Below are 25,151 nucleotides of genomic sequence, written 5' to 3' on the forward strand. Positions count from 1 at the left end.
AAGCACTAGCCTTGAGGATGGGAGGGAGGTTTGTAAGGCATGTTAGATATTAGGACTGAATTATTTGATTTATTTTATTTTTACAATGAGCTCATACATATTTTGGCAGCCCAAGTCCTCCAGGTGCCACTGTTGTCTATATCGCAGCCAAACTCAAGTATGTATCCCTGCAGCCCGAAGACCTCCAAGTGGGAGGTACTTAGCTCCAAGTGAGAGGTATTTACCTCAAAGTGAGAGGTACTTACACCACAAGTAGGCGGGATTTCAGAAATGGCCAAGATTTATGCGAAAATCCAGAAGTGATGGCAAGTATGCGGAAATCCCCAATCGTTCCACGTGCAAAGGTGAGCAGTGATAATTTTTTTTTATTATTGCTCAGTGATTTTGTTTTTAGGTGAACTATTCCTTCACAACAAAATTTACTACAAAATATGTACAAGTTTCTCAGAAATAAAAACGAAATTTTACATGTATTTACAATCCATGGAGATAAAAGGTGCCATGCATTTTCTCTGCATATACAGTGACATTACTCATTAGTACAGCTGGATTGCATGCATGAGAAACTGCACAATCCTGGGGTAAAATGCTACGGTGTAAATGCCGACAGCAAGCACATTATTAAACTGATAAAAAGTCATTTAACAAATAAAATACACTTCTTTTTGTTGATTCTACATAATCTGGGGATTCAGTGTGTCAATATTTAAAACTAAAAACTGCAAGTTTATACGTTTAACTCCTTCAAGCCGCCGTATTGCCTCTGTGGAAAACACGACAGCTTAATTTACATGACAAACACTACAGTAACCAATCAAAGTCCTCTGGAGGTTTGTACTTGGATTTAAAGTCCCTCCCATTTGGAATTGATCCGCCCATTCGGAGCTGGCGCCGACCTCCGTTTATACCTATCTCGCCAAACGCGCTTTTAGTGCTGTCGTCCTTTTTGGCCTTTCTAGCGACTCGTTTCTAAATATCACTGACACGAACGAATCGCTGTTTTGACCTGGCAGCAACTTTGCAGTTATTCATCACCCGCTTGGTAAGTTTTAATTAAAGACAGGCACTGAATTTCTTTTCTGTGTTGGACCGTGCGTTGATTCGGTGTAGAAAAACCGAAGGTGACACAATGGTGTAATTTGTGTTGCTATGCGATTCGTCACTGAGCTATAGCTTGATTAGCTGGCTAATGTTAGCTGTTTCGCTAACTAGTCGTTTTCATGTCAGGTTTTCTTATAGCAAATTATTTCTACTATTGTTGTTATTGTTGGATGTGTAGCTATAGCGCCGAACCATAAAATGTTAACCCTCTACTGCATTAATTATTACATTTATATAAAACATTTTTATGGACTTGTATTGCTTGAATTAACAAAAATTCATTTTAAAATCTCAAAAAAAAAAAAAATTTATTTAGGGTGGGTCGATGGTAAATTGTTGCTGTATGGCAACAATGTATAATGGTGGAAAGGATCATATAGTCAAAAATAACAAAATGTATGAGATTACAATTTCAGTTACTGCATTTTCCAGACTATAAATTTCGGATTTTATTTGCCATTTAGTAATATGTAAAAGATATATCTTCTAGAAAGGAATTACGGTTGTAAAAAGTGTTTGGATGGATTTAATCACTCAAAATACATACAAAAAGCAGATCCAGACATGTCTTGGGTGAAGTATCTTTTTAATTCCTTCTACTGAATTCTTCATTAATGTAAATAAAGCCTAACGTAAATAAGTAAAATAGTAGTTTTGTATTATTGTCTATCAAAAAATTTGGAGATAAATTAATTGTTGTTATATGGCAACATCATGCAGTAAAGGGTTAAATATGTCTACCTATTAGATTAATGTACAAGAGTAGTGATGAGCTGTGTGATGAAATTTCCTGATAGTTCTCAGTAACGGTGCTGGTGAAACATTCTCAAGTCATTTTCTGGAGCACAGCAAAGCTGGAGATGTAGCATCTTAATGCATATATATGTAAACTGACTCAGTGACTCCCTTCCAAACCCCTATTTTCTAGTTTGCCCAAAACTTCACTTTCCTTAAGGAACTCTATAGTGTGCAGCTCAGTACTCTGTAACACTCAAACACCAAGATTATAATGATGATGATGATGATGATGATGGGTGTGTGTGTGTGTGTGTTTTCTTTCAGTCGTTATGAAGCCTCCATCCCGTCGCCGGATCACACCATCTCGTTTCTTAGAATTAAAGAGGACTGAACCAGTAAGCAGGTTTCGTCCTGGGTGTCATCGAATGGAGCAGAGGAGCCTCCTATGTGCCCTGAAACAACAGAACAGGTTAAATTCAGAATTAGATTTTTTGGCACTTCGAAAGAAAGTTCCCAAATGGTCTCTGTTTCAGGTATGCATGTCCATGGTGAACCTTTGATTTGGTAAAGACTAGGGATGGGCGATATCTTATTGTTTGCAATATACCGGTAGAAATTCTCCCCACAATAAAAATGAGTCTTCCCGCGATAATAACGATAAAGTCTAGCTGATGATGTATTTCGGTGTGCGACGGTCTGTGACCCATTTGCAGCTCAACAAGTATGGCGGAAAGTGGACGTGAATCTGAGGAGGAGTTTTTCGCTAAATGAGGAGCTACCTCTACAATCTGGAACTGGTTTGGTTACAGAAAATCAGTTTTACTTTTAGATCAATGTTTGTGTTTCTGAGGCTCTCAAGACTGCGTGCAGCTGCCACTTGTAGCCAAAAACACAGATGAATGGTACTATCGCAATAAATACCAGAAAATATCAAGATATAGTTCATATCGCCCATTCCTAGTACAGAGAAAAATATTGTACCAAAAAAAAAGCCCTGTGCCTGTAATACTTGTGTACGGTGCTGTGTTTGCTTTTAGATACAGAACATGATAAAGTTTTTAAGGAAGTGTGTGGTGCAGCGGGTGTATCTGCAGGTCAAAAAACAGAGATATGAGGAACAAAAATCCAAAGTACCAACAGAACTATGGGCAGAACTAGCACAGAAAATGGCTGGTGTCCATGAGGAAACAATATCTTCTGCGTTCTCTCAAGTAAGTGATCATGGAAATGTGCATGTGATCATATTGGAAGAGATTACTGATTTTCTAGTGTTTGTGATATTGTAATATTCAAAGAAGGAATATTTTTAAAGAATTTGTCACTTAAATTTGTAAGTGGTTATGTACAGTAGGGTTCAAAAGTCTGAGACCACATTAAAAATTTGTGATTTCTTCATTTAAATTAGGAAATACACAGAAGGTTTTAGAGTTGTTAAGACAACTTTTCTTGTTATTTAAAACAAAGTAAATCTTCAGTATCTTAAATATTTAATATTCAAGGCTCTGCACTATTTCTAGGTCTCTGTTTAAATCAGGGCTCGACATGAACACTTCTCTACTTGTCCAGGACAAGTGAATGAAAACGTCAATAACAAGATAATAATAATAATAATAACTGCCTTTATTTGTGATATAGCCTTTGTGATACAGTCAGTTATAACCTAGTTCATGTTCTTCTGCTGCTGAAACTAATCTAGAGTGTGTTCACTACCGGTCAAATGTTTCTCATGATCTTAAAATCCTTTTGATCTGAAGGTGTATGATTAAATGTTTGAAGTCGGTGTTGTAGACAAAAGTATAATTGTGCCAACATATTCATTTCTTTCATTAGAAAACTTGCATTTTATTTACAAAAAAATATATTTTTGAATGGATGACTTAATATTGACTTGTATTTTGGAAATATTCAGAAAAGCATCCAATAAGTGTAAGTGGGAACTCCTTTAATACAGTTTTGAAAGCATCTCAGGGGGATTCCTCAATAAATTGGTTGAGAAAATGCCAAGAATACATTTTTGGAAATTCTAGGCAAAAAGGGTGTCTACTTTGAAGATGCTAAAATATTAAATTATTTAGATTTATTTTGGATTGTTTATCACAAAATGATTCCCATAGATCCATTTGTGTTACTTCAGAGTTTTGATGACTTTATTATTCTTCTAAAATGTGGGGGGGGGGGAATAATAATGTGTGACTAAACTTTTGACTCGTAGGGTAGGCTACCGCATACATTGCAAACGAGGAAAGTTTAAGCAGTGAAGCACTTTTTTTTTTCTATAAAATTAATGTTTCTCAAGCCTCTGTAACGTGGCCAAGCACCTGGTAAAGCATCTGTTAGGATTTGAAAATGGAGAATCTCCGGGTTATGATTCTTAAGAAGAGAGAAAGCGAAAATAAACAAGAAAGATTGTGCCCTTTCCTCGCTACACATTTCCCGCACCAAGAGCTTGGGAGAGTTTGCCAAATAACACACAGTTCACTGTAAACTTATCACAGGGTTCCCACGGGTCATGGAATTTCTGGAATGTCATGGAAATAAACTCTGTTCTGGTCATGGAAAGTCAGGGAATTTTATAATTTTGGGGTTGAAGTCAGTGAATATCAGGGGAATTTTGTTTTGTAAATTAAAAAAAAAAAGTATATATAAAATGTATGTCTTTTACACACAGTACTCATTTGCTGAATGTGACACGGTGTTATGGGTTAAAAATGTACTTAAATGGCTTATGGTACCTTGTAAATTGTCACGAACTAGAGATGGCGCAGAAGCAGGTGCATAGTAAAGGTTAGTTCCAAAGACGTAGTCGTAAAACAAGCAAGGGTCAGGCGATCGGACAAACAAAGCACAAGGGGACAGGCAGAAAGCGTAGTTGTAAATGGGAAAAGAGGTCGAGATAACAAAGATAGCAAACGAATGTGAAAGGCTTGGAAACGCAGAGAACAAGTCTACTGAACGTGGTCACAGAAAATAGGGTCGAGATAAAAAACATAAAACATAAGCTACAGCGAGGGACTGGTAGCAGAGAAATCAGCATGAACTAAACTAACGAACCTAAACATGACATGAACTAAAACTAAGTCTATGAATCGAAACATGAAACTATGAACTGTGACTGTGGTTATCTATCGTAAGGACTCTAAACTAATCTACTATCTAACTCAATATTTCGCGTTGTGTGCTGGGAGGCGCGCAGTATATATGCGGACATAATCGGCGTTGTAATGGCTGACGGCTGCGGGCAATTCAGACGCACATGAAACAACAACCAATGACAGAACGGGGAGGAGACATAACAGAAACATAAACAAATGCATGTGTCGAAATGTCACGATTGTCAACAAGGGAAAAGCAGGTGCTCGCGCAGGGAGAGGAGCGAGGGTCTCCGCGAGGCCAGGGAGAGGAGCGAGGGTCTCCGCGAGGCCAGGGAGAGGAGCGAGGGTCTCCGCGAGGCCAGGGAGAGGAGCGAGGGTCTCCGCGAGGCCAGGGAGAGGAGCGAGGGTCTCCGCGAGGCCAGGGAGAGGAGCGAGGGTCTCCGCGAGGCCAGGGAGAGGAGCGAGGGTCTCCGCGAGGCCAGGGAGAGGAGCGAGGGTCTCCGCGAGGCCAGGGAGAGGAGCGAGGGTCTCCACGAGGTCTGGGAGAGGAGCGAGGGTCTCCGCGAGGCCAAAGGGAGGAACGAAGCTCTCCGTGAAGCAGGAGGGGGGAACGAAGTCCTCCGTGGAGCAGGAAGGGGGAGTGACACACGGCGCGCAGCAACAAAGAGGAACGACGTCTTCAGCGAAACATAGAGGCAGAGCGACGACCTCAGCCGAGCAGGAAGGCAGAGCGACAACCTCAGCCGAGCAGGGAAACAGAGCGCCGTACCCAGTGGTGCAGGAGTGCTGAGCGACGCTCTCGGCTGAACAGGAGTGCCGAGCAACATCCCCAGCAGAGTGGGCAGGCTGAATGAGATCCATTACAGGGGAGGGAGAGTGGGAGATGACCTCATACGGGGACACTGAAGTCACCAGGTTAACCTCAGGCTTGAGCGGATCTTGGTCGGCCATGTCGGTAGACTTGGGCTTGAGCGGAGCTTGGGCAGCCGGGTCAGTAGGCTTGGGCTTGAGCTGAGCTTGGTCGGCCGTGTCGGTAGACTTGGACGTGAGCAGAGCTTGGGCGGCTGGGTCGGTAGACTTGGGCGTGGGCAAAATTTGGTCGGCCGTGTCGGTAGACTTGGGCATAGGCAAAGCTTGGTCGGCCGAGTCGGCAGGCTTGGATGTGAACGGGACTTGGTCAGCCGGGTCGGCAGGCTTGGACATGAGCGGGACTTGGACTAAGACTAAGACTATGAATCGAAACATGAAACTATGAACTGTGACTGTGGTTATCTATCGTAAGGACTCTAAACTAATCTACTGTCTAACTCAATATTCCGCGTTGTGTGCTGGGAGGCGCGCGGTATATATGCGGACATAATCAGCATTGTAATGGCTGACGGCTGAGGGCAATTCAGACACACATGAAACAACAACCAATGACAGAACGGGGAGGAGACATAACAGAAACATAAACAAATGCACGAGTCGAAATGTCACGATTATCAACAAGGGAAAAGCAGGTGCTCACGCACCTGCTCATACACGCGCGCTCGCTCACATGCTCCACAGCGCGCTTAAAGGGGAACTCGTGACATAAATTAATTGATTTTATTTCCATTAAAGAAATATTGTTTTTTTTATTAGGACCATTTTGTTTATGAGGTGTAAAGACTAGTTATGAGATAAGTATATGTTCTTTTTAAGCAATGAAAACTAAGTTTTGCACTGAAAATGTCTGTTAACCAGGAAATCGTGCTTACAGATTTAATGGGTTAAAATAGTTAGTTTTTTTCTGCTCAGTACCCAGGCAATACATTGTCCCATTCTTCATACAGTAGATCATGGAAATTCAAGATTTTGGTCAGGGAAAAGTCATGGAATTTTACATTTGAATTGGCGTGGGAACCCTGTTATCAGCATCAAACTAAAAAAAGGGGGGGACCACAGAATCTAACACGTGTTATGAAAATAAACGAGAGAGGAAGTTTATCCTTACCTGGGGAGATGAATTTGAGAGGTCATGTTCACAGCTCCGTACACTTGCTGTAATATTTTTGTCTCGTCATGTGACAAAAGCAAATGTCGCCAGCACAGCATGAAGGCAAAAATGAATTGAAGAATTAAGTTTATGTGTTTGCTTCTTTCCATGACTGCAACAGTGCTGTTGCCAGCTAGTACATCACTGTTTGGTGTGGTGCTGTTGAAAGTTGATTGACTCAAGTAAGGTGTTATTAGTTTATAGAACACCGATGAGAGTATATTGCTTCTAAATATTTATATTTATACCATAATTGGAAAAAAAAAGTCCCTTTTTATCTCCGGGCATGTAATGGCTTTTATTTGGACAAGTGAATGACAATTTAACTTGTCTGAAGGACAACCACATGATAATGCTTAATATTAAGCCATTTAATTGTAAGCAAATTTGTGATACTGACCAAGTTAACTGCTTTGTACGAAAGGTCAGATTTTTTAAAGCTCTACTGAAGCATGTGTTCAGACGACACTGATAGATTTGATCTAAAACGGATCATAAGGTTTTGCACAAACTTGTGGAGTCCATGTCAAACTGACTGCACACTGTCATTAAAGCAAAAGGGGATAAAAAAAAATGCTAACAAACTCTGAAATTCTACTTTTCACTCAAGTTTTAGAGTGAAATATGTAGTTGTTGTCAATAATATATTTTCTAATGAAAATCGTATAAAATTATAGAAGAATGCAGAATAGAAGCGTATCTTCATCTTATGAACATGTATCTTGGGTGGCAGTATTTTATCGAGTTGATTTTTCTGTACCATCAGATGCTGGTAATTGCTTCCACAGAGCCCTGCAGCCTCCGCCTCTCCGATCCTCCACGCACCACTGACATTCAAAGTCCTCTAGCCAGCGGCTTGCGCACTATACCCCTGAGACCAATGCCTAAATCCCACGCTGGCTTGCCTCCTCCGGTGATAATTCTGTCTGGACGAGCATGTAAAACCCCTGAGTCACATGGAAAGGATCCAACTTCCAACCCCTCTGGCCAAAGCACCACAGTGACATCTCCCTCTTCCACTGCTGAAGAGGAGCATAGTGAGTTAAAGCAAAAAACTGAGGCAGACAAAGACCCTGCCATGCCATCCACATCAACCACACCTAAATCACTCCTCAGTCAACCTATCTCAAAGCCAACAGCACCAGTGTCTGATTCAAGTGCTGTTTCTATTTCTGCACCCTCGCTCCAACCAGACACTGATCAGCCAGATAAACAACCCGAAAGTGGACAGTCTGAGCAAGCCTGGCAATATAGACCAATGGGGATGAAGAATGTAGTGGATTTTGAAAAGATATACCAATTTATGAGCAACATCATTCTCAAAAAACATGCACAGCCTCTTACTGCTATGGGTATGTATTCTTCTTAAAATGATCTACATATTAATTTTTTTTTTTTGTCAATTTCCATATTTACTGTTTTTTTTTTATTAATGATCTTGTTTTTTAAACCCCATACTTCTGATATGAATACTCAAAAATCATGCAGATCCGGGACAAGAGTTTAGGGTAATGTTCACATCATGCATCAGAATGAAGAAAAAGTGTGATCTTTGTGACTTTGATCATGGAATGGATGTTGGTACCAAATGGGCTGATTTCAGTATTTCAGAAACTGCTGATCTCTTGGGTATGTCATACACAGCAGTCTCTATTGTTACACAGAATGGTGCGAAAAATAAAAAACATTGCGTGAGCGATAGTTGTGTGGGTGGAAACGCCTTGTTGATAAGAGAGATCAGAGGTAAATGGCCAGATTGGTTCGAGCTGCCAGAAAGGATATAGTAACTCAAATAATGACTCTTTATAACAGTGGTGATCAGAAAAGCATCTCAGAACACACAGCACATCAAACCTTGAGGTAGATGGGCTACAACAGCAGAAGACCACATCAGGTTCTACTCCTGTCAGCCAAGAACAAGAATCTTCAACCAGTTTTCAAGTGCCCAATTTCAGTGAGTCTGATGTTTTTCTGTTCAGCACAGTTGTACAGCGAGGTTGTTTGAGTTGCTGTAGCCTTCGTCAGCTCGACTTAGTCTGGCCATTCTCAGGCGTGTTTTTTATTTATTGCACCATTCTAGAAACATTTGTGCATTAAAATCCCAGGAGATCAGCAGTTATAGAAATACTTAAACCAACCCATCTGGTACCATCTTTCATGCCATGATCAAAGTCAGAGTGATCACACTTTTTGTTCATTCTGATGTTTGAAGTGAACATTACCCGAAACTCTTGAGATGTCAGAAAGCTTAAAATAGGCCATCATTGGATCTTCCAGCAGGAAAATGATCCAAAACAAAATCAACACAAAATGGTTTACTCACTACAAAATCAAGGGCCTGTCATGGCCATCCCAGTCCCCTGACTTGAAACCCATAGAAAACCTGTGGGGTGAACTGAAGAGGAGAGTCCACCAGCGTGGACCTCGAAATTTGAAGGATCTGGAGAGATTCTGTATGGAAGAATGGTCTCAGATCCCTTGCCATGTATTCTCCAACCTCATCAGGCATTATAGGCTGGCTCAGAGCTGTTATCTTGGCAAAGGGAGGCAGCACAAAATATTGACCAAAAGTGTGCCAATATTTGTTGCACACCTATATTTAACAAAAGTGTATTTTTTTTGTTTGTTTGTTTGGTTTTTTTTTTTGTTTGTTTGTTTTTTTGGATAAACCAATTGTTTTGATATTCATGACAGCAGAGGATTTTTGTGATTTTTTTTTTTTTTAAATAAACAATCAAAAGGTTAAAATAAAAATAAACTCAATAATATAATTCAATACAATAATAAATGTGTGTGTGTACAGTTGCAGTCGAAATTATTCAACCCCCATTGCAAATCATTTATTGTCAAAATTTACAGACATTCAGCTGTTTGCAATGAACAAATCAAACAAAAGCAATTGAAATTGTTCAGCACAACGAATGCTTGAAGAGGTTTCCCCAAGATTCAGTTGAAAATGCAACTTATAATTATTTCTCCAGTTTCAAAATTATTCAACCCCTTCATGGCAAGCATCTTTAGTACTTAGTAAAGCACCCTTTTACTGTTATGGCCTGCTGCAAATGAGATGCATAAGTTCTGGCAGCGTTACTGAGTAATCTTAGCCCATTCCTGATGAGCAATGGCCTAGAGTTCAGTAATATTCCTGGGATTGTGTGCTGCAACCGCCTTCTTCAAATCCCACCAAAGATTTTCTATGTGGGTTCAGGTGACTGTGATGGTGCATGTATAACCTTGTGAAATTGTTTATCTTTAACACCTTAAGAAAGTGCAGTGCTTTTGGACCTGTTGATGTCTTTGCCTGAAGAGCTCCCCTTGCTGGACTGTAAGGAACTGCAGCATCATCTGCTTCAAGTTCACGCCCGTCTGAACACACCGGCAGTGAGTCTGACCACAGATCAGGGACCTGCAGTTGCTAATTCAGCTTCAATTAGAGTAACAGATCAGCAAACCTCCAGAGCTGAGCCGCATGCTAAAGGACCTGATGTTTCTTTACAAACACAGAGTGTACACTCTACAGGGGAAGAGAGTGTTCAAACGGGAGCAGTAACTGAGCAAGTGAATGTTACAGAATCACCATTAGCTGCTGATGATTTACCAGGAAAGTCATCTCCAATAAAGCTGTCAAAAGAGAAAGGTGATTGGACCACTGCTGGCCTGTGTCCACTAAACCCATTCATGGTGCCGGTAGCCCTTCTGAAACGGCAGTAACCCAGGGAGAGTGTAATAGCAACTAGTTTATTTCAGAACCGTTGGTGTTTTTAAAATTATTATATTTCATTTAGGAAACAACATACAACCTGCTTTGTTTCAAAGTGCATTGCATGTGATAACATTAGTGAAATAACCTTAAATGATTTTATTGAAGCTTGTTAGTACTAATTAGGCCTTTAGTATACATAGCACTGAAAACCTTTTATATGTTTCTAATGTAGTAGTGAAGTAGGAGTACACGAGAAGACATTTAATTTATAAATGTGTGATGGGTGTGCTATTTGAATTTTTTTGTCTGTTTAGTTACTAAAGAACAATTTTTGCACAAAGTTGTGTTTATGTAATAAATATCTGTTAATAATTTCATTTGCCATTCTAGTGTGCTTTTTATAGAAAATATTCATGTTTACAGAAAATGTAACTGGTTTGCTATGAGGAATGTGTGGATCAGAGAAGTGTGGCTCATGAGTCAAGTAGTAAAGAAGTACAAATGTTTTGTTTAGTCTCGGGTATACCTGAGCGGCATCTGATTTATTGACCATAAAACCGTGTAAATTAAATTGTTGACTTCTTACTCTCTAAACCTCAGCTCAATGGAAAATAAGAGTAGGAGTAAGCAAACTGTCCTTGTTCTAATGTAAAGATTACATTTAAAATATAATTTTATCAGGTAATATGTAACAGCCCAAAGGTTACATCAGGAGTGCTTATATAACTAGCCTGTCATTATGTTTTACTGCTGTGCATCGGACACATAACGTTCCATGGAATTTTTACGAGGTGTGATTGTGCAACTGTACATAAAACGTCTTACTGCCTTTTCAGAGAAATGAAACGTCTCCTGAATAATATTCTTTAGGTAGTTGCTGCTAAGTTTCATAAGGTTATGAGCTGTATATGTAGTGTATTTCTTTTCCAGTTGGTACAGGTGTAAATTGATGCTGGGAAAGGTGGAATATAAATTATAGGATTATAGGAAATGATTATAGGATATTGTGATTAATTCATTAATAGGCACATCTGAAAGTATTGAAATGGCAAGGCCAATTCTGTGGTTTTTGCTATACACTGGAAACATTTGATATAACAGATGAGAGAAAACATGATAGAAAAGAATTGCAGGTTTTGTTTCCCAATATTTACAACTTAGAATATGGCACCTAAATGATTGGCATTAACAAAAGAGCTATAAACAGAGAGGAAGGTTTTAAAGGGGAAAAATACAGTTAATATTACCAGAAACAGTTGGCACTAGGGCTGGGCATGTCATTTTGGTGGAAAGCGAGAGGCCTACAGTAGCTACATGTACAGTATTCTAAGCCACAGTGGAAAAAGTACTGAGAAATTAAATTTAAGTGAAAGCATACATAATGTGTCAAAATTTAAAAGTGGACGTATTCAGCATATTTAAACATTTTACTGAGGTAGGGCCAGGGAAATAACTATATTGTATGTCATGAGAAGGCCACTTCAGATGATGGCATGATTCCTGAATGTTGTTACTAAACCGATGAATCTGAATGGATGCTTTTAAGCTGAAATGTAAAACAAACTCATGGAAGCCCATTTTATTGATATAGTATAGCGTAAAGCCACTGTGTGACTGTTTGGACAGCCAGAGGGAGTTCATTCCATGACCAGGGTGAGCGATGTCTTGCTTGCATATCTTTCTTCCCATGTTTAACATGTTTCTCTCTTGTTATCTGTGATCAAGTATTGCACGGAAGCACAGCAGGCAATGTTGATATGGCAATGTTGGGAATTTCCCCATTTAATGGAATTATACGGGCTAAGTGTAAAAAAATTAATAATAAAAAATACAGCTTACTTTCACAGAGTTCCATTTGGTTGTGCCAAACCTCCCACATTTACATATACAACGTTAGCGATGCAATAAATATTGTAAGTGACTCAAATACAGTTAATGTACAATAGATGATGTTATAAATTATTAATACATTTATATATTAGTCTAAATAAATAGTATATAGATTTTTTTTTTAATTAAAACATGAAATTTGTATTTTATTCATGTTTGTGTTAAGAAGCAAAGAAGTGCTTCTTATGTCATCGTCATTATTTTAATTTATCAAAAATGTTTACTCAATGTTTACTCAATAATCATCTTGTCTAGATTATTTTAATGCTTTTCTCCATGGAGGCAATGGACAATTTTTAACTGTTTTGATTTTTAGATTTGTGAATGTGTTATGATGTAAAACATCATACATCAGAATTATACATTTCTGGCCTTGATGAAGAGGTGTAGATCTGAGGTTTGCTGATTCTCATCTGTTGAACACAAAGATATTTTTATAAGTTCATCTGTGTTGATTGCACTGTAGAACATATCTGAACTTACATTCAACACACCTCCCAACTTTTAAATATCAGTTTTATGCCCAGGGCCATTTATTATTTTAGTAATGTTTATAGGTTTTCTTTTTATATAATACTTAAAATAGACTAAACACGTATAGTATGTATTAAAAATAACATTGTAAGTTATAAGAACAGTTTTCTCTTAATTCTGTAATTTAATTAGCTCTGTCTTTTGAGCCCTATACAGATTCTTTCCCCTTCTGTACTTATGTTTCATATTTCAGCATTTGTATAAGGTAGATATTTGGTCATAAAGGACTAAATGTATGAAGGTACTTATTTTCACTAATAAAAAAAATATTTTAAGAAAAAATAAAACCTACATTTAACTAGCTAGTGAGATTAGATAGTTCCCTTTTGGTCAGTAATATATTTGTAGACCTGTTGAAAAACAGTACCGTTTCTGTTAAGGTTTTCCATAATTACATTCAAGTTGAATTTCTTCTAGCAGTAAGTTTGGTGACTGGGCTCATGTTTCAGCCATGAAAATATTTCACTAATCTGATAGGCTTCAATTGTGCCAGCTAAAAAAGATTTACTACTTCAAGATGTATTACTACTACTTATATAATTACTACTACTTATAATAATTTTATTTGAGATTAGGTTGTCTATACTTACAGGATGACTGCTGTGCAGATACTGAAGTGAAGTTTCATTTTGATGCAAGTTGAATTGGGGGATGGAAGGATGTGTGGAAGAGATGATTCTGTGAGGTGTGGTACTCTGCCTGAAGAATTTCCCATTTGATTGTGCAGGATTATCATATGTTTCATTAACAACTGAAAGAATATGGGAATGCCATTCACTTAAGCATTAGTAGAGGTCAAAACAACTAAATTACTAAGGACAGATTTGTTCTGCATGACATCAACTAGTATTAACATAAAATCCAAATAAATGTGTGTGTATAGAATAGTTATACATTAATACTTCAGAGTATGTGCCATGGCAGAAAAAAAACGTAATAACTTGATATGAAGTAATTACATGTTGGTACCTGAATGAGATGTGCTTTTCTGTGAGGGCCACTCAAAATCATCGTCTATCCACTGATTCACAAGAGCTTCCTTACAGTCTTTATTTCTGTGCAACAGAGTATAACAAGGGAAATAAGGTGGTCATGATGGGACATGCATGTGCAAAAAAGTAATCTTTGTACACCATTAGTATTCAAGACATACAAGGTATAAACACACAAACGTCATACCTCTTCTGTTTCCTTTTATTAAGCATGACATATGCTGAAAGCACTGCTACAGCTAATGCTAAAACCACAGCCACAACTGCCGTTCCAACATAGAAGCCGACTTTGTGAACTTGGTACTTGCAATCTTCTCCAAGATACCAATTTGCATCTGACTGAAGGCAGCTAGAAGGCACAAAATGACATAGGACTTAACCATTTTGCACAGGAAAATTTCTATTTTTATGTTTTAAAACTGTTTTCATATCAGCATATTTACAAGATAGAATAAAGACACATTATACTAATAATTCTAGCATTAGCACTGAACTTTAAGAATTTTAAATCATATCATTCAGTTTAAATGAAAAAAAATAAAAATACTCACTAGCAGGCTGGTCCTTGCTTGGAAACCATACAGGTACCTTTGTTCATGCAGATTTTTGGAGTAGGATGGTCAGGATGACATGGGCTGACACATGTTAGTTTGCCCAGCACAACAGCTGGAGCAAAATAATGACGATACTCCTCAGGAAGAATTGCTGTAACTTCCTCACAGTACTCTAACAATTAACAAAGTGTAAAGCTGATGTAAGATTCAAATGCACTGTGATTATAGAGGTGTATTTAATTCTTTTCAGTATAAGAGACTAGGTTCTAAATGTATTAAATTACCTTTTTCATTCAGTTCAGTTTCATTGACTTGGAATCCATAAACAGTCATATTTGGGCAGCCTGGAGTAGGAAAAATGTTTTAAGGTTCTTCAATTTAAAAAAAAAAATCACTTGTAAACATTTGAAATATAGATGGCACAATAAAGAAAACGTACCGTTTTCTGTACAATTTGTAACTGATTGAAGAGCATTTTCGACAGACTGAAAGGCTTCTTTATATTCCTCATTAATATTATTGTTTTTAATTTCCACAACAATATCATGCTTAACGTTCACACTGGGGACAAAATTAATAAGGGCAGGAAGATTATGTCAGAACTACAAACATGAATTCTGTGAAATAATGTGAAACTGGTAAGCATATAAGTACTTTTCCAAACACTGAACCTTTGTTTTAAGATGGTTACCTTTTAGACATAGTTTTTTCCTTCTCTATTGGCTTGCTCTTCATTTGGCCCCTGAAAGTTTTTCCTGCACTGTGGTTTAGAGAGACAGTAAGATTTTAATAGCATTTATTGTGTGTAAAATGTTTTTGTTTTTGTTATTTTTTACTGAGGATTTAATTTTTAACCATATAACACAGTCTTTATTTGCATACAATTGTTCAATATACTTGTTTATAAATAAGAAGGTATACCTCAGAATTATATTTGTTATATTTAAGAATTTCTTGATCTGGCTTTTGTAGAATGGTATCATCTGTAAGAAAACAGTGATATGAAATTATCTTCAGTTGCATTAAAAATGAGGTCACAGCTGTTGCTGACATTGACCTTTTCTTAGATCAAGAAAGGGTATTTTAGGCACAGTTTAAAACTGGTATTAACATGTGTCTCAAATGATTAGATCACTAGTGGTAAGTGCTAAGTAAAAGGGGTCGTATTTGCCTTGGAGACGAATTGTGATACGTTCATGAAAAACACATTTAGAATTGCTCTGGTCACAATATAATTGCTGCATACACTATATGTTATTGTCTCAGTGCTTTCTGAACAATATTGAAAGTCCAACTGTTTTACCAGGTTCATGCTTTTCACATGGAATTCAGGTACATTTCATAAGCCTAGCCATGCTGTTGTGTCTGATATAGCTGTTGGTTGTTTTCTGTCCATAGGTTTTGCAAAAATTCATTATTTTTTCTTGAGTAACCACTTTATCCTTATCAGGGTTGCAGTGGATCTGGAGCCTATCTCAGGAACAGTGGGTGTGGGGCAGAGACAGAGCTATTTCTCACTAAAGATCTATTTTGTGACCACAAAATGCATAAATAGTGGTAACTAATATAAATTTAAATGAGAAAGACACTGACAAATTAATTGTGGCCACAGAAACCTAACCTTTATTTTAATCTTGGAATGACACTTAAAGACATACTGAAGTTATTGTCATTAAGACATGGATACCTGCTTCACCTTAAGCAAATTTTCAAAGTGCATAGTTTTTTTTTTCTTTCACTTTCAGATAATTAATCATAGGGCACTTATAAAGTATGATAAGGCAGGCTTAGTTTGTAGTTTTGAAATATTAACTGGTGGTCTCAACATATAATACCGTGGCCAGGAATAAAAAAATAAGAAGAAGAAGGAAAGAAACACCTCCACCTTAGTGGCTCATGAGTGGTTAGAAATCCACAAATGAATGAATGAATGCAGGCTGTTTGAACATTTGCCACATGATGGGTAAATGCACAGAGGAGGAATCCACAGGTAAATGTACTCCATTCTACATATAAATTATAGCCAATTGTGTTGGTGCACTACAAACATCTTTGTGAAAAATTTATTTCATTTTATTTGTTTGTGGACCTTTTTATTTTTGTGTAACTCGTTATTAGTTTATAAATTATGAAACAAAAATACTTCCATATTCTTCTTACTATCTTCTCAATGAGTTCTGCTTGTTTGAATGTATTTCTGTTAGTGGGTTTACAATATATGTCGACCAACTAGAGTATTTTAGCATCTTGATAAAATACCATTTAGGGAAATGGGAAGTTTTTAATACTGCTTTAAATATTAAATTTGCAATCATGGACTTGATATTTGACTTTAAAGTAAATTTAAAGATTTAGAAAGGCAGGTTTTCTAGCAAATAAAATTTAGCTAATTTTTGGCAGTGTATTTCCAGCCAGCATGTGGCACTGTTATAGGAAACATTATTATACTGTTATAGCTTCATTCATTAGAGCTGTTTTTCAGAGCTGTATATATGCCTGAACATTGATAGCCTATGTCTGCAATCCCATTATCCTACAATTTTCTCACAACTCCCTCTTTTTATCTGTTTGTTGACTGAAGCATTTGTTTAGCAGAGAGAGAGAAACCCACAAAATGCTGCATGGTTTAATTAGGATATTCCATCTAATTCTTGTTGCTTTTGGTGGATTTGGCAACCCACAGCTAATGCAATCACTAGTGGTCACAGGTGAGTTGATCAATCTCATGTTGACTCATGTTAATACCAGATGAATATGGAAGCTGACTTGTCTTCACACAAACACATTTAAAACAACTGTCAGTATTGAAGAATGCATTTTTCAAGGACTGCTTTGAAACATATGGTGGTGAATAATTCATAATTCACCTGCTCTCTGAAGTTTTGTACAAATTCTTTATATTGGTGTGAGGATGTATTTTCGTATTGAGGGATATAGTCATCTTTTATTTCTATTTCAGCAATGGCTGTCCTTTCAATGAAATCTGAAACAAAACAAAAAATAAGAATTTCCAACAGTAGAATAAGCTTAGTTCAGTATGATATAAATAACTTCCAAACTAAAAAAAAAACAATGTATTATTTTTGTACTTTAGAATAAATACTACTTATTGACATTTAGCTGCTTACCAAGCAGCAAATTATTTGTATTTAAAATTATAAATTTTACAAGAAATACTTGAACATACCTGGAGCTGTGATTTCAATTTCAACAGTATTGCACAGCCTTCCCGTAAAACCAGGGGGGCAGTAACAACCATTGGCTGTTGGAGTTCCACCATTTTCACATGGTATAGGTGGTTTATTATTAGCAGTTGTAATGCTTGTTGTAGTAGATGTAGGAGAATGTTCAGTGGTTGTTTCTGAACTCTCAGCTGTTGTGGCAGAGCCACTGGGTGATGTGGTTGCATCTGCTGTTGTTGGAGAGTTTTCCGTGGTTGTTTCCGAACTCTCAGCTGTTGTGGCAGAGCCACTGGGTGATGTGGTTGCATCTGCTGTTGTTGGAGAGTTGTCTGGGGTTGTTTCTGAACTCTCAGCTGTTGTGGCAGAGCCACTGGGTGATGTGGTTGCATCTGCTATTGTTGTAGGAGAGTTTTCCGTGGTTGTTTCCGAACTCTCAGCTGTTGTGGCAGAGCCACTGGGTGATGTGGTTGCATCTGCTGTTGTAGGAGAGTTTTCCGTGGTTGTTTCCGAACTCTCAGCTGTTGTGGCAGAGCCACTGGGTGATGTGGTTGCATCTGCTGTTGTTGGAGAGTTTTCCGTGGTTGTTTCCGAACTCTCAGCTGTTGTGGCAGAGCCACTGGGTGATGTGGTTGCATCTGCTGTTGTTGGAGAGTTGTCTGGGGTTGTTTCTGAACTCTCAGCTGTTGTGGCAGAGCCACTGGGTGATGTGGTTGCATCTGCTATTGTTGTAGGAGAGTTTTCCGTGGTTGTTTCCGAACTCTCAGCTGTTGTGGCAGAGCCACTGGGTGATGTGGTTGCATCTGCTGTTGTTGGAGAGTTTTCCACGGTTGTCTCCGAATTCTCAGCTGTTGTGGCAGAGCCACTGGGTGATGTGGTTGCATCTGCTATTGTTGTAGGAGAGTTTTCCGTGGTTGTTTCCGAACTCTCAGCTGTTGTGGCAGAGCCACTGGGTGATGTGGTTGCATCTGCTGTTGTTATAGCAGAGTTTTCCATGGTTGTTTCCGAACTCTCGCCTGTTGTGGCAGAGTCACTAGGTGATGTGGTTGTATCTGCTGTTGTTGTGAGAGAGTTGTCCGTGGTTGTTTCCGAACTTTCAACTGTTGTGGCAGAGCCACTGGGTGATGTGGTTCCATCTGCTGCACTTGTAGGAGAGTTATCTGTAGTAGTTTCTGAACTCTCGGCTGTTGTGGCAGAGCTAGTAGTTGGTATGTTTGCATCTGCTGTAGTTGTAGGAGAGATGTCTGTTGTTGTTTCTGAGTTCTCAGCTGTTGTGTCAGAGTCACTACTTGTCATGCCTGCATCTGTAGTTGTAGGAGAGTTGTCTATGGTTGTTTCTGAACTCTCAGCTGTTATGTCAGAGCCAGTAGTTGGTATGGTTGCATCTGCTGTAGTCGTAGGAGAGTTGTCTGGGGTTGTTTCTGAACTCTCAGCAGTTGTGGCAGAGCCACTGGGTGATGTGGTTGCATCTGCTGTTGTAGGAGAGTTTTCCGTGGTTATTTCCGAACTCTCAGCTGTTGTGGCAGAGCCACTGGGTGATGTGGTTGCATCTGCTGTTGTTGTAGGAGAGTTTTCCGTGGTTGTTTCCGAACTCTCAGCTGTTGTGGCAGAGTCACTAGGTGATGTGTTTCCATCTGCTGTTGTTGTAGGAGAGTTTTCCGTGGTTGTTTCTGAACTCTCAGCTGTTGTGGCAGAGCCACTGGGTGATGTGGTTGTATCTGCTGTTGTTGGAGAGTTTTCCGTGGTTGTTTCCGAACTCTCAGCTGTTGTGGCAGAGCCACTGGGTGATGTGGTTGCATCTGCTGTTGTTGGAGAGTTTTCCGTGGTTGTTTCCGAACTCTCAGCTGTTGTGGCAGAGTCACTAGGTGATGTGTTTCCATCTGCTGTTGTTGTAGGGGAGTTTTCCATGGTTGTTTCCGAACTCTCAGCTGTTGTGGCAGAGCCACTGGGTGATGTGGTTGTATCCGCTGTTGTTGGAGAGTTTTCCGTGGTTGTTTCCGAACTCTCAGCTGTTGTGGCAGAGCCACTGGGTGATGTGGTTGCATCTGCTATTGTTGTAGGAGAGTTTTCCGTGGTTGTTTCCGAACTCTCAACTGTTGTGGCAGAGTCACAAGGTGATGTGGTTGCATCTGCTGTTGTTGTGAGAGAGTTGTCCGTGGTTGTTTCCGAACTCTCAGCTGTTGTGGCAGAGTCACTGGGTGATGTGGTTCCATCTGCTGTACTTGTAGGAGAGTTGTCTGTAGTGGTTTCTGAACTCTCGGCTGTTGTGGCAGAGCTAGTAGTTGGTATGTTTGCATCTGCTGTAGTTGTAGGAGAGTTTTCCGTGGTTGTCTCTGAACTCTCAGCTGTTGTGGCAGAGCCACTCGGTGATGTGGTTGCATCTGCTGTTGTTGGAGAGTTTTCCGTGGTTGTTTCCGAACCCTCATCTGTTGTGGCAGAGCCACTAGATGATGTGGTTGCAACTGCTGTTGTTTTAAGAGAGTTTTCCGTGGTTGTCTCCGAACTCTCAGCTGTTGTGGCAGAGCCACTGGGTGATGTGGTTGCATCTGCTGTTGTTGGAGAGTTTTCCGTGGTTGCCTCCAAACTCTCAGCTGTTGTGGCAGAGCCACTGGGTGATGTGGTTGCATCTGCTGTTGGAGAGTTTTCCATGGTTGTTTCTGAACTCCCAGCTGTTGTGGCAGAGTCACTATTTGGTGTGGTTGAGTCTGTTATAGTTGAAGGAGAGCTGTCTGTGCTTGTTTCTGAACTTTCTGCTGCAAATAAATTTTGTTTTTTGGTCATTTTATAGCATCCAATTATATACAGTCAGCTCCAGAGAGAACTTGCACTTAAGTAACGCAAGAACTTCACTGTCTTCACAACATTCTTCAGGTGCTCTCATATTAAAGCAAAAACTGATATGTAGCATGGACATTTAAGAAAACTAAAAGATTAAAAAAAATAATAATACATTCACATACATGTATATTATACACATTTTAAAAATCAACACAATTGTAAGACAGTTAAGAGCTTATAGGATCTAAACTCTTATTTTGCATTCACTGGGCCTCATTTATCAATCTTTTATTAAAATTGTCTGTAAATGTTTTCATAGGCCTAACTAAGCTGAAATATCCTGGCAATTTGCAAAGGTTTTAGTAACTGATTTTCTTTATACTCATATACAGTATATAAGTCCAACCCAAACCTCACCATGGTGAGGGGCAGGAAACAAGCTACTATGGGATTGCCTGCTATGGCTATATCATCAGTGATGAATATGCTAGCATCGAAGTATCAACAAGGGTGCAACGCGATGTGGGCAGGCCTAGCCGGTCAGCTAACATTGGCTCTGGCGAAGACTGCTGAGATTTTCATGGCCGAGGATCAGCATGTCATGACAAGGGCAAGGATAGCTATGCAGCACATGGAGGATACTGCTGGCAGCATCTAGCCATGGACCTGCACGTAAGCACCCTGTGTGTGATGGTTGCCTGTTGCTGAACTTGAATGACAGCAGAATTTGTATCCTGCTCAGGTGACAGAGCAGCCCTTTATTCAGGGACAGCACTGCTTTCTTCAGTTGAAGTGGGGGATAGAAAAGGTTTTCTAAACACTGCTCAATCTGTCAAGACTCTGTTGGCCTGCCACAGCCATCTGAGTATCCAGCATTGCAGTCACAAATATGAACAGAGAAATGTAAATTCAGCGTGGAATGTGTGCACATTAATTGACCCAATTTAACGACATGAGCATTGGACTGCAATAATTGGACGCCATTTAGCATGATACAACATTAACATTGTTGCTTTGAGCGAAACCAGAATCTCTGGAGAGAGCGAGTTGACTGAGGTTAGATGAGGCTATACTGAAGCTGAAGCATGGTCATAGTGCAGTATTTATTAGTGCCTACGCACCCACACTGACCTCATCAAATGATGACAAATAATCCTTATATGGCTTACATTCTGTGTCTTACACGCTTGGAGACTTCAATGCTCATTTGGGACGCAACTCCAGCTTATGGCTGAAGGTCCTTGGACAGCCCTCTGTTGGAAACTCAAATGGTACATTGCTGCTACAGACCTGATTTCAGCAAGAGCTAGCAATCACCAACACTTACTTCCAGCTAGCCAAGAAGTATAAATCCATGTGGCATCACCCTGTGGTGATGTAGGTGACTTCAGATTCTAGTTTTGGAGACTTTCTGACCCCAAGACACAACTAACTTCTACAATTCTGCATCTGTGATCCTTGGAGATTTTTTGGCCCCTCAAACCATCCTCTTCACAGTGTGTTGACAATATAGACACACGTCCAATTCAAGGTTGATTCATAACATTTCCTGTTGATTGGAACTTCTTAATTATTGTCCTGATGGTGGAAATGGGCATTTTCAATACTTTTGCTATTTTATTATAGCCACTTCTCATTTTGTGCCGCTCAACAACCTTTTCTGCATATCATAGCTATATTCCTTGTTTTTATCCATTGTTATGAATGACTAAGGGAATTTGGCCTATGTGTTACCTCATATTTATACCCCTGTGAAACATGAAGTCATGTTGAACAATTTCCTGTTCCTATTCACCCAGTGTGTGCTAAAAATAAAGTAAAAAGGAAAATATCAATGGGAATATACTTCAAATATATTTTTCTCATATGAATTCATAGGGGTACCAATAATTGTTGTAACAAATATTTTGGGGAGGATACACTTGTGTTGTGTTTGATGTTGTTTTATATCCATGAGAGCAGAGTATTTTTGTACATTTTTTAAAGAAAAGGTTAAACAATAAAGAACATTTTTCACAGCCTTCTTTGCTCATATTTGCCAAGTGTGCCAATATTAGTGGACGGCATTGTATATACATATATATTTTAATAAATGCCAATCACCCATGAATTACAAAGCATGTTTATGGCTGATTTACATTTAATGATGTCCCCAAAATCCCATAAAAAGCTAAAAATGACAACTGAATGTTGAAAAAGGATCTCATAAGCACTAAATTCAATTATGCATGCAGCTCAGCCATTCAATCACATCAGCTAGGAGTATTCTTTCTTTTATATTGTGGCATTTTTGTCCTAATGTAATAGCTAATTGTTCTAATTTATGGATTAACACTATTTTGTATTCCCTTCTTTCAAGTCATTAATGTAAAGTGACAGTTTCACAAAATATTCTATAAATTCATGTGTGTAATTAAATAAGAAGCTATTAAATTTGGCAACATAATCTGTATATAAAGTTGCAGTAATTTAAGACAATTATCCTATTTTAATTAATTATCACTTTGCAGCATCTACCATAGATCTTGGGGAGCTCATACACCTTTTGGGTGATGCTGAGCTTCCTCTTGCTTTCCGGTAGATTAAACACTGCTGTTTTTTTGTTTGGCCTTTTTTTTTTTTTTTTTTTTTTTTTTTTTTAGAGTGGATTTCATGTAAATTTAATACAGCAATGTTTGGATTGATCTTCGAAAAGAAACGCCAGATGACCCCAGGTTACATCACGGATTATGTGTTGGAAGTACATCAGGAGATGTATTTTAAAGCCTGGATTCAGTACAGTTTTATGTAAATATGTAAGAGCATCCAGCCTGCTGTATTGTTAAACACCTTCACTTTTTTTTTTTTACTAGCATGTCTGAGTGAAGTGTATACTAGATATCAATTTGAATCACACACTTCTCCTTTCTATATTTTCCTTATACTAACTTTATTTAAAATCATGTATCCTGTAATTAAAAAACGAAAACTAACATTTTATTTAGAAAAATATATATTTTTAAATGGATGACTTAATAAATAAGTCATCCAATATTCCAAAATGCATCAAATTAGAGTCCAGCATAGGTGGGAACTCTTTTAATACTGCTTAAAAAGCATCTCAAGATGATTCATCAAGAAATCGGTTGAGAAAATGCCAAGAATACATTTCTGGAAATTCTAGGAGAAAAGCGTGTCTTCTTTGAAGATGCTAAAACATTAAATTATTTTGATTCATTTAGAATTTTTTAGCACAACATAATTCCCATAGTTTCATCTGAGTTATTCCAGTGTTTTGATGACTTCATTATTATTCTAAAATGTGGGGGGAAATAATAATAATAAAAAAAAGCAAGGAGTGTGTCTAAACTTTTGACAGGTAGTGTATATATATATATATATATATATATATATATATATATATATATATATATATATATATGTACATGTATGCACATTCACATAGGCATGCACATACATACATATGCATACATTTCCACTTATGCACATTAACATATAAAACATGATGCAAGTATTCACCCATTTTTAATTAGTAATTTTTACATATTTTTTGTTGTTGTTATTATGATGTATATTGTTATTATTAGTTTTTTTTTTATGTGCGCGTATTATTTTGTACGTTATTTTTGATATTGTGAAAATTTAACATTGTTTAGGTTGAGGATTTAAATAAGCCCTAATGGGTTTTCTGCCTCTCCCTACACTGTTTATTTGTATTTTTGCTAATTTTTGTATATTTTTAATTGCGTAAAACAATAAAAGAAATTTTTAAAAGGTTAAGTAGATAAATCTGTTGATTTTCTCATTCAGATATTTACTAAACCATTAAATATGAAACATTTCATTTGTATGTGGTACTATTACCAAACAATTATAATTACCAAACAATTATCTTACCTGAAGTTTGAAACCGGCATAAGATCAGAATAATAAAATAAGTTCTCCATGAAAAAAACATAGTGGCACCAATCAAAATCACAGTAATACACCCACACACGCACTAACGTACACTAAAACCAACACACACAATTCACAATGTTATAAAGGTGCAGAGTTCTGATGAAGAAGTGACCCTTTCTGATTGGTTTTCACCATGAACTAGAATTTATGTAGTAATTATGTAGTAAAGTTTATGGCATGATGCAACACCACTTCCTTGCCAACCATTATTCACTTTTCATGCTTGCTCAATCTTAAACACCTGCTGAAATATGTAAGTCTAGAAAATGCTGTACAACAGAAGAAAATTGGGATGTGAATTATTTGGGATAGTCATATGTATAGGCAGACTTGGGAAATTGTTTTACATACTAGCAAACGTTCCCCATGGGCTGTTGATGGTTGACAGTTCCACCATTTTATTATACTGAACCTAAGAAGAACAGTGGTGCAGTCTTGAGCACAAGATAAGAAACCATAAATAATACTAGACTCACTCACTCAGGCAGTGTATAACGATCCTGATAAGATCTTGACAACAGTTGTCATGGTGATCATATGTGACCTGTCTGTGTGCAACAGTCAAATCCTCTGGGCTGATCTAAAATTGCTTCAATGTCAAATATTGCTT

The 25,151-nt window shown here is 38.1% G+C and overlaps 2 protein-coding genes across 5 annotated transcripts; one reads left to right on the forward strand and one right to left on the reverse strand.

Moving 5' to 3' along the window:
• Positions 1-857: 857 nt before the first annotated feature.
• snapc2 (small nuclear RNA activating complex, polypeptide 2) lies at positions 858-11,031 on the forward strand. 3 transcript variants are annotated; one of them, XM_017472176.3, is made up of 6 exons: positions 858-1,042; positions 2,164-2,372; positions 2,877-3,050; positions 7,718-7,988; positions 8,145-8,303; positions 10,217-11,031. In XM_017472176.3, exons 2-6 carry the CDS (start codon positions 2,169-2,171, stop codon positions 10,660-10,662), a joined length of 1,254 nt encoding a protein of 417 aa, XP_017327665.1. In that variant the 5' UTR covers positions 858-1,042; positions 2,164-2,168; the 3' UTR covers positions 10,663-11,031. The 3 variants fall into 3 exon arrangements, with proteins under 3 accessions (XP_017327665.1, XP_017327666.1, XP_017327664.1); XM_017472177.3 differs by having other exon boundaries at positions 2,164-2,308; positions 7,718-8,303; XM_017472175.3 differs by having other exon boundaries at positions 861-1,042; positions 7,718-8,303.
• A 1,379-nt stretch (positions 11,032-12,410) lies between these two features.
• Positions 12,411-24,667, reverse strand: muc3a (mucin 3A, cell surface associated). Of its 2 annotated transcripts, none has more exons than XM_053681332.1 (12): positions 24,479-24,667; positions 17,812-20,553; positions 17,492-17,607; positions 15,546-15,607; positions 15,316-15,384; positions 15,064-15,185; positions 14,909-14,968; positions 14,622-14,796; positions 14,258-14,419; positions 14,048-14,133; positions 13,669-13,829; positions 12,411-12,957 (listed from the first exon to the last, which is right to left on the reverse strand). In XM_053681332.1, the coding sequence occupies exons 1-12, from the start codon at positions 24,537-24,539 to the stop codon at positions 12,889-12,891; spliced, it is 3,885 nt and encodes a 1,294-aa protein (XP_053537307.1). In that variant the 5' UTR covers positions 24,540-24,667; the 3' UTR covers positions 12,411-12,888. The 2 variants fall into 2 exon arrangements, with proteins under 2 accessions (XP_053537307.1, XP_053537306.1); XM_053681331.1 differs by having other exon boundaries at positions 17,812-20,556.
• Positions 24,668-25,151: the final 484 nt, after the last annotated feature.

Source organism: Ictalurus punctatus, chromosome 7 (assembly GCF_001660625.3).
Source record: "Ictalurus punctatus breed USDA103 chromosome 7, Coco_2.0, whole genome shotgun sequence".
Taxonomy (NCBI): Eukaryota; Metazoa; Chordata; class Actinopteri; order Siluriformes; family Ictaluridae; genus Ictalurus; species Ictalurus punctatus.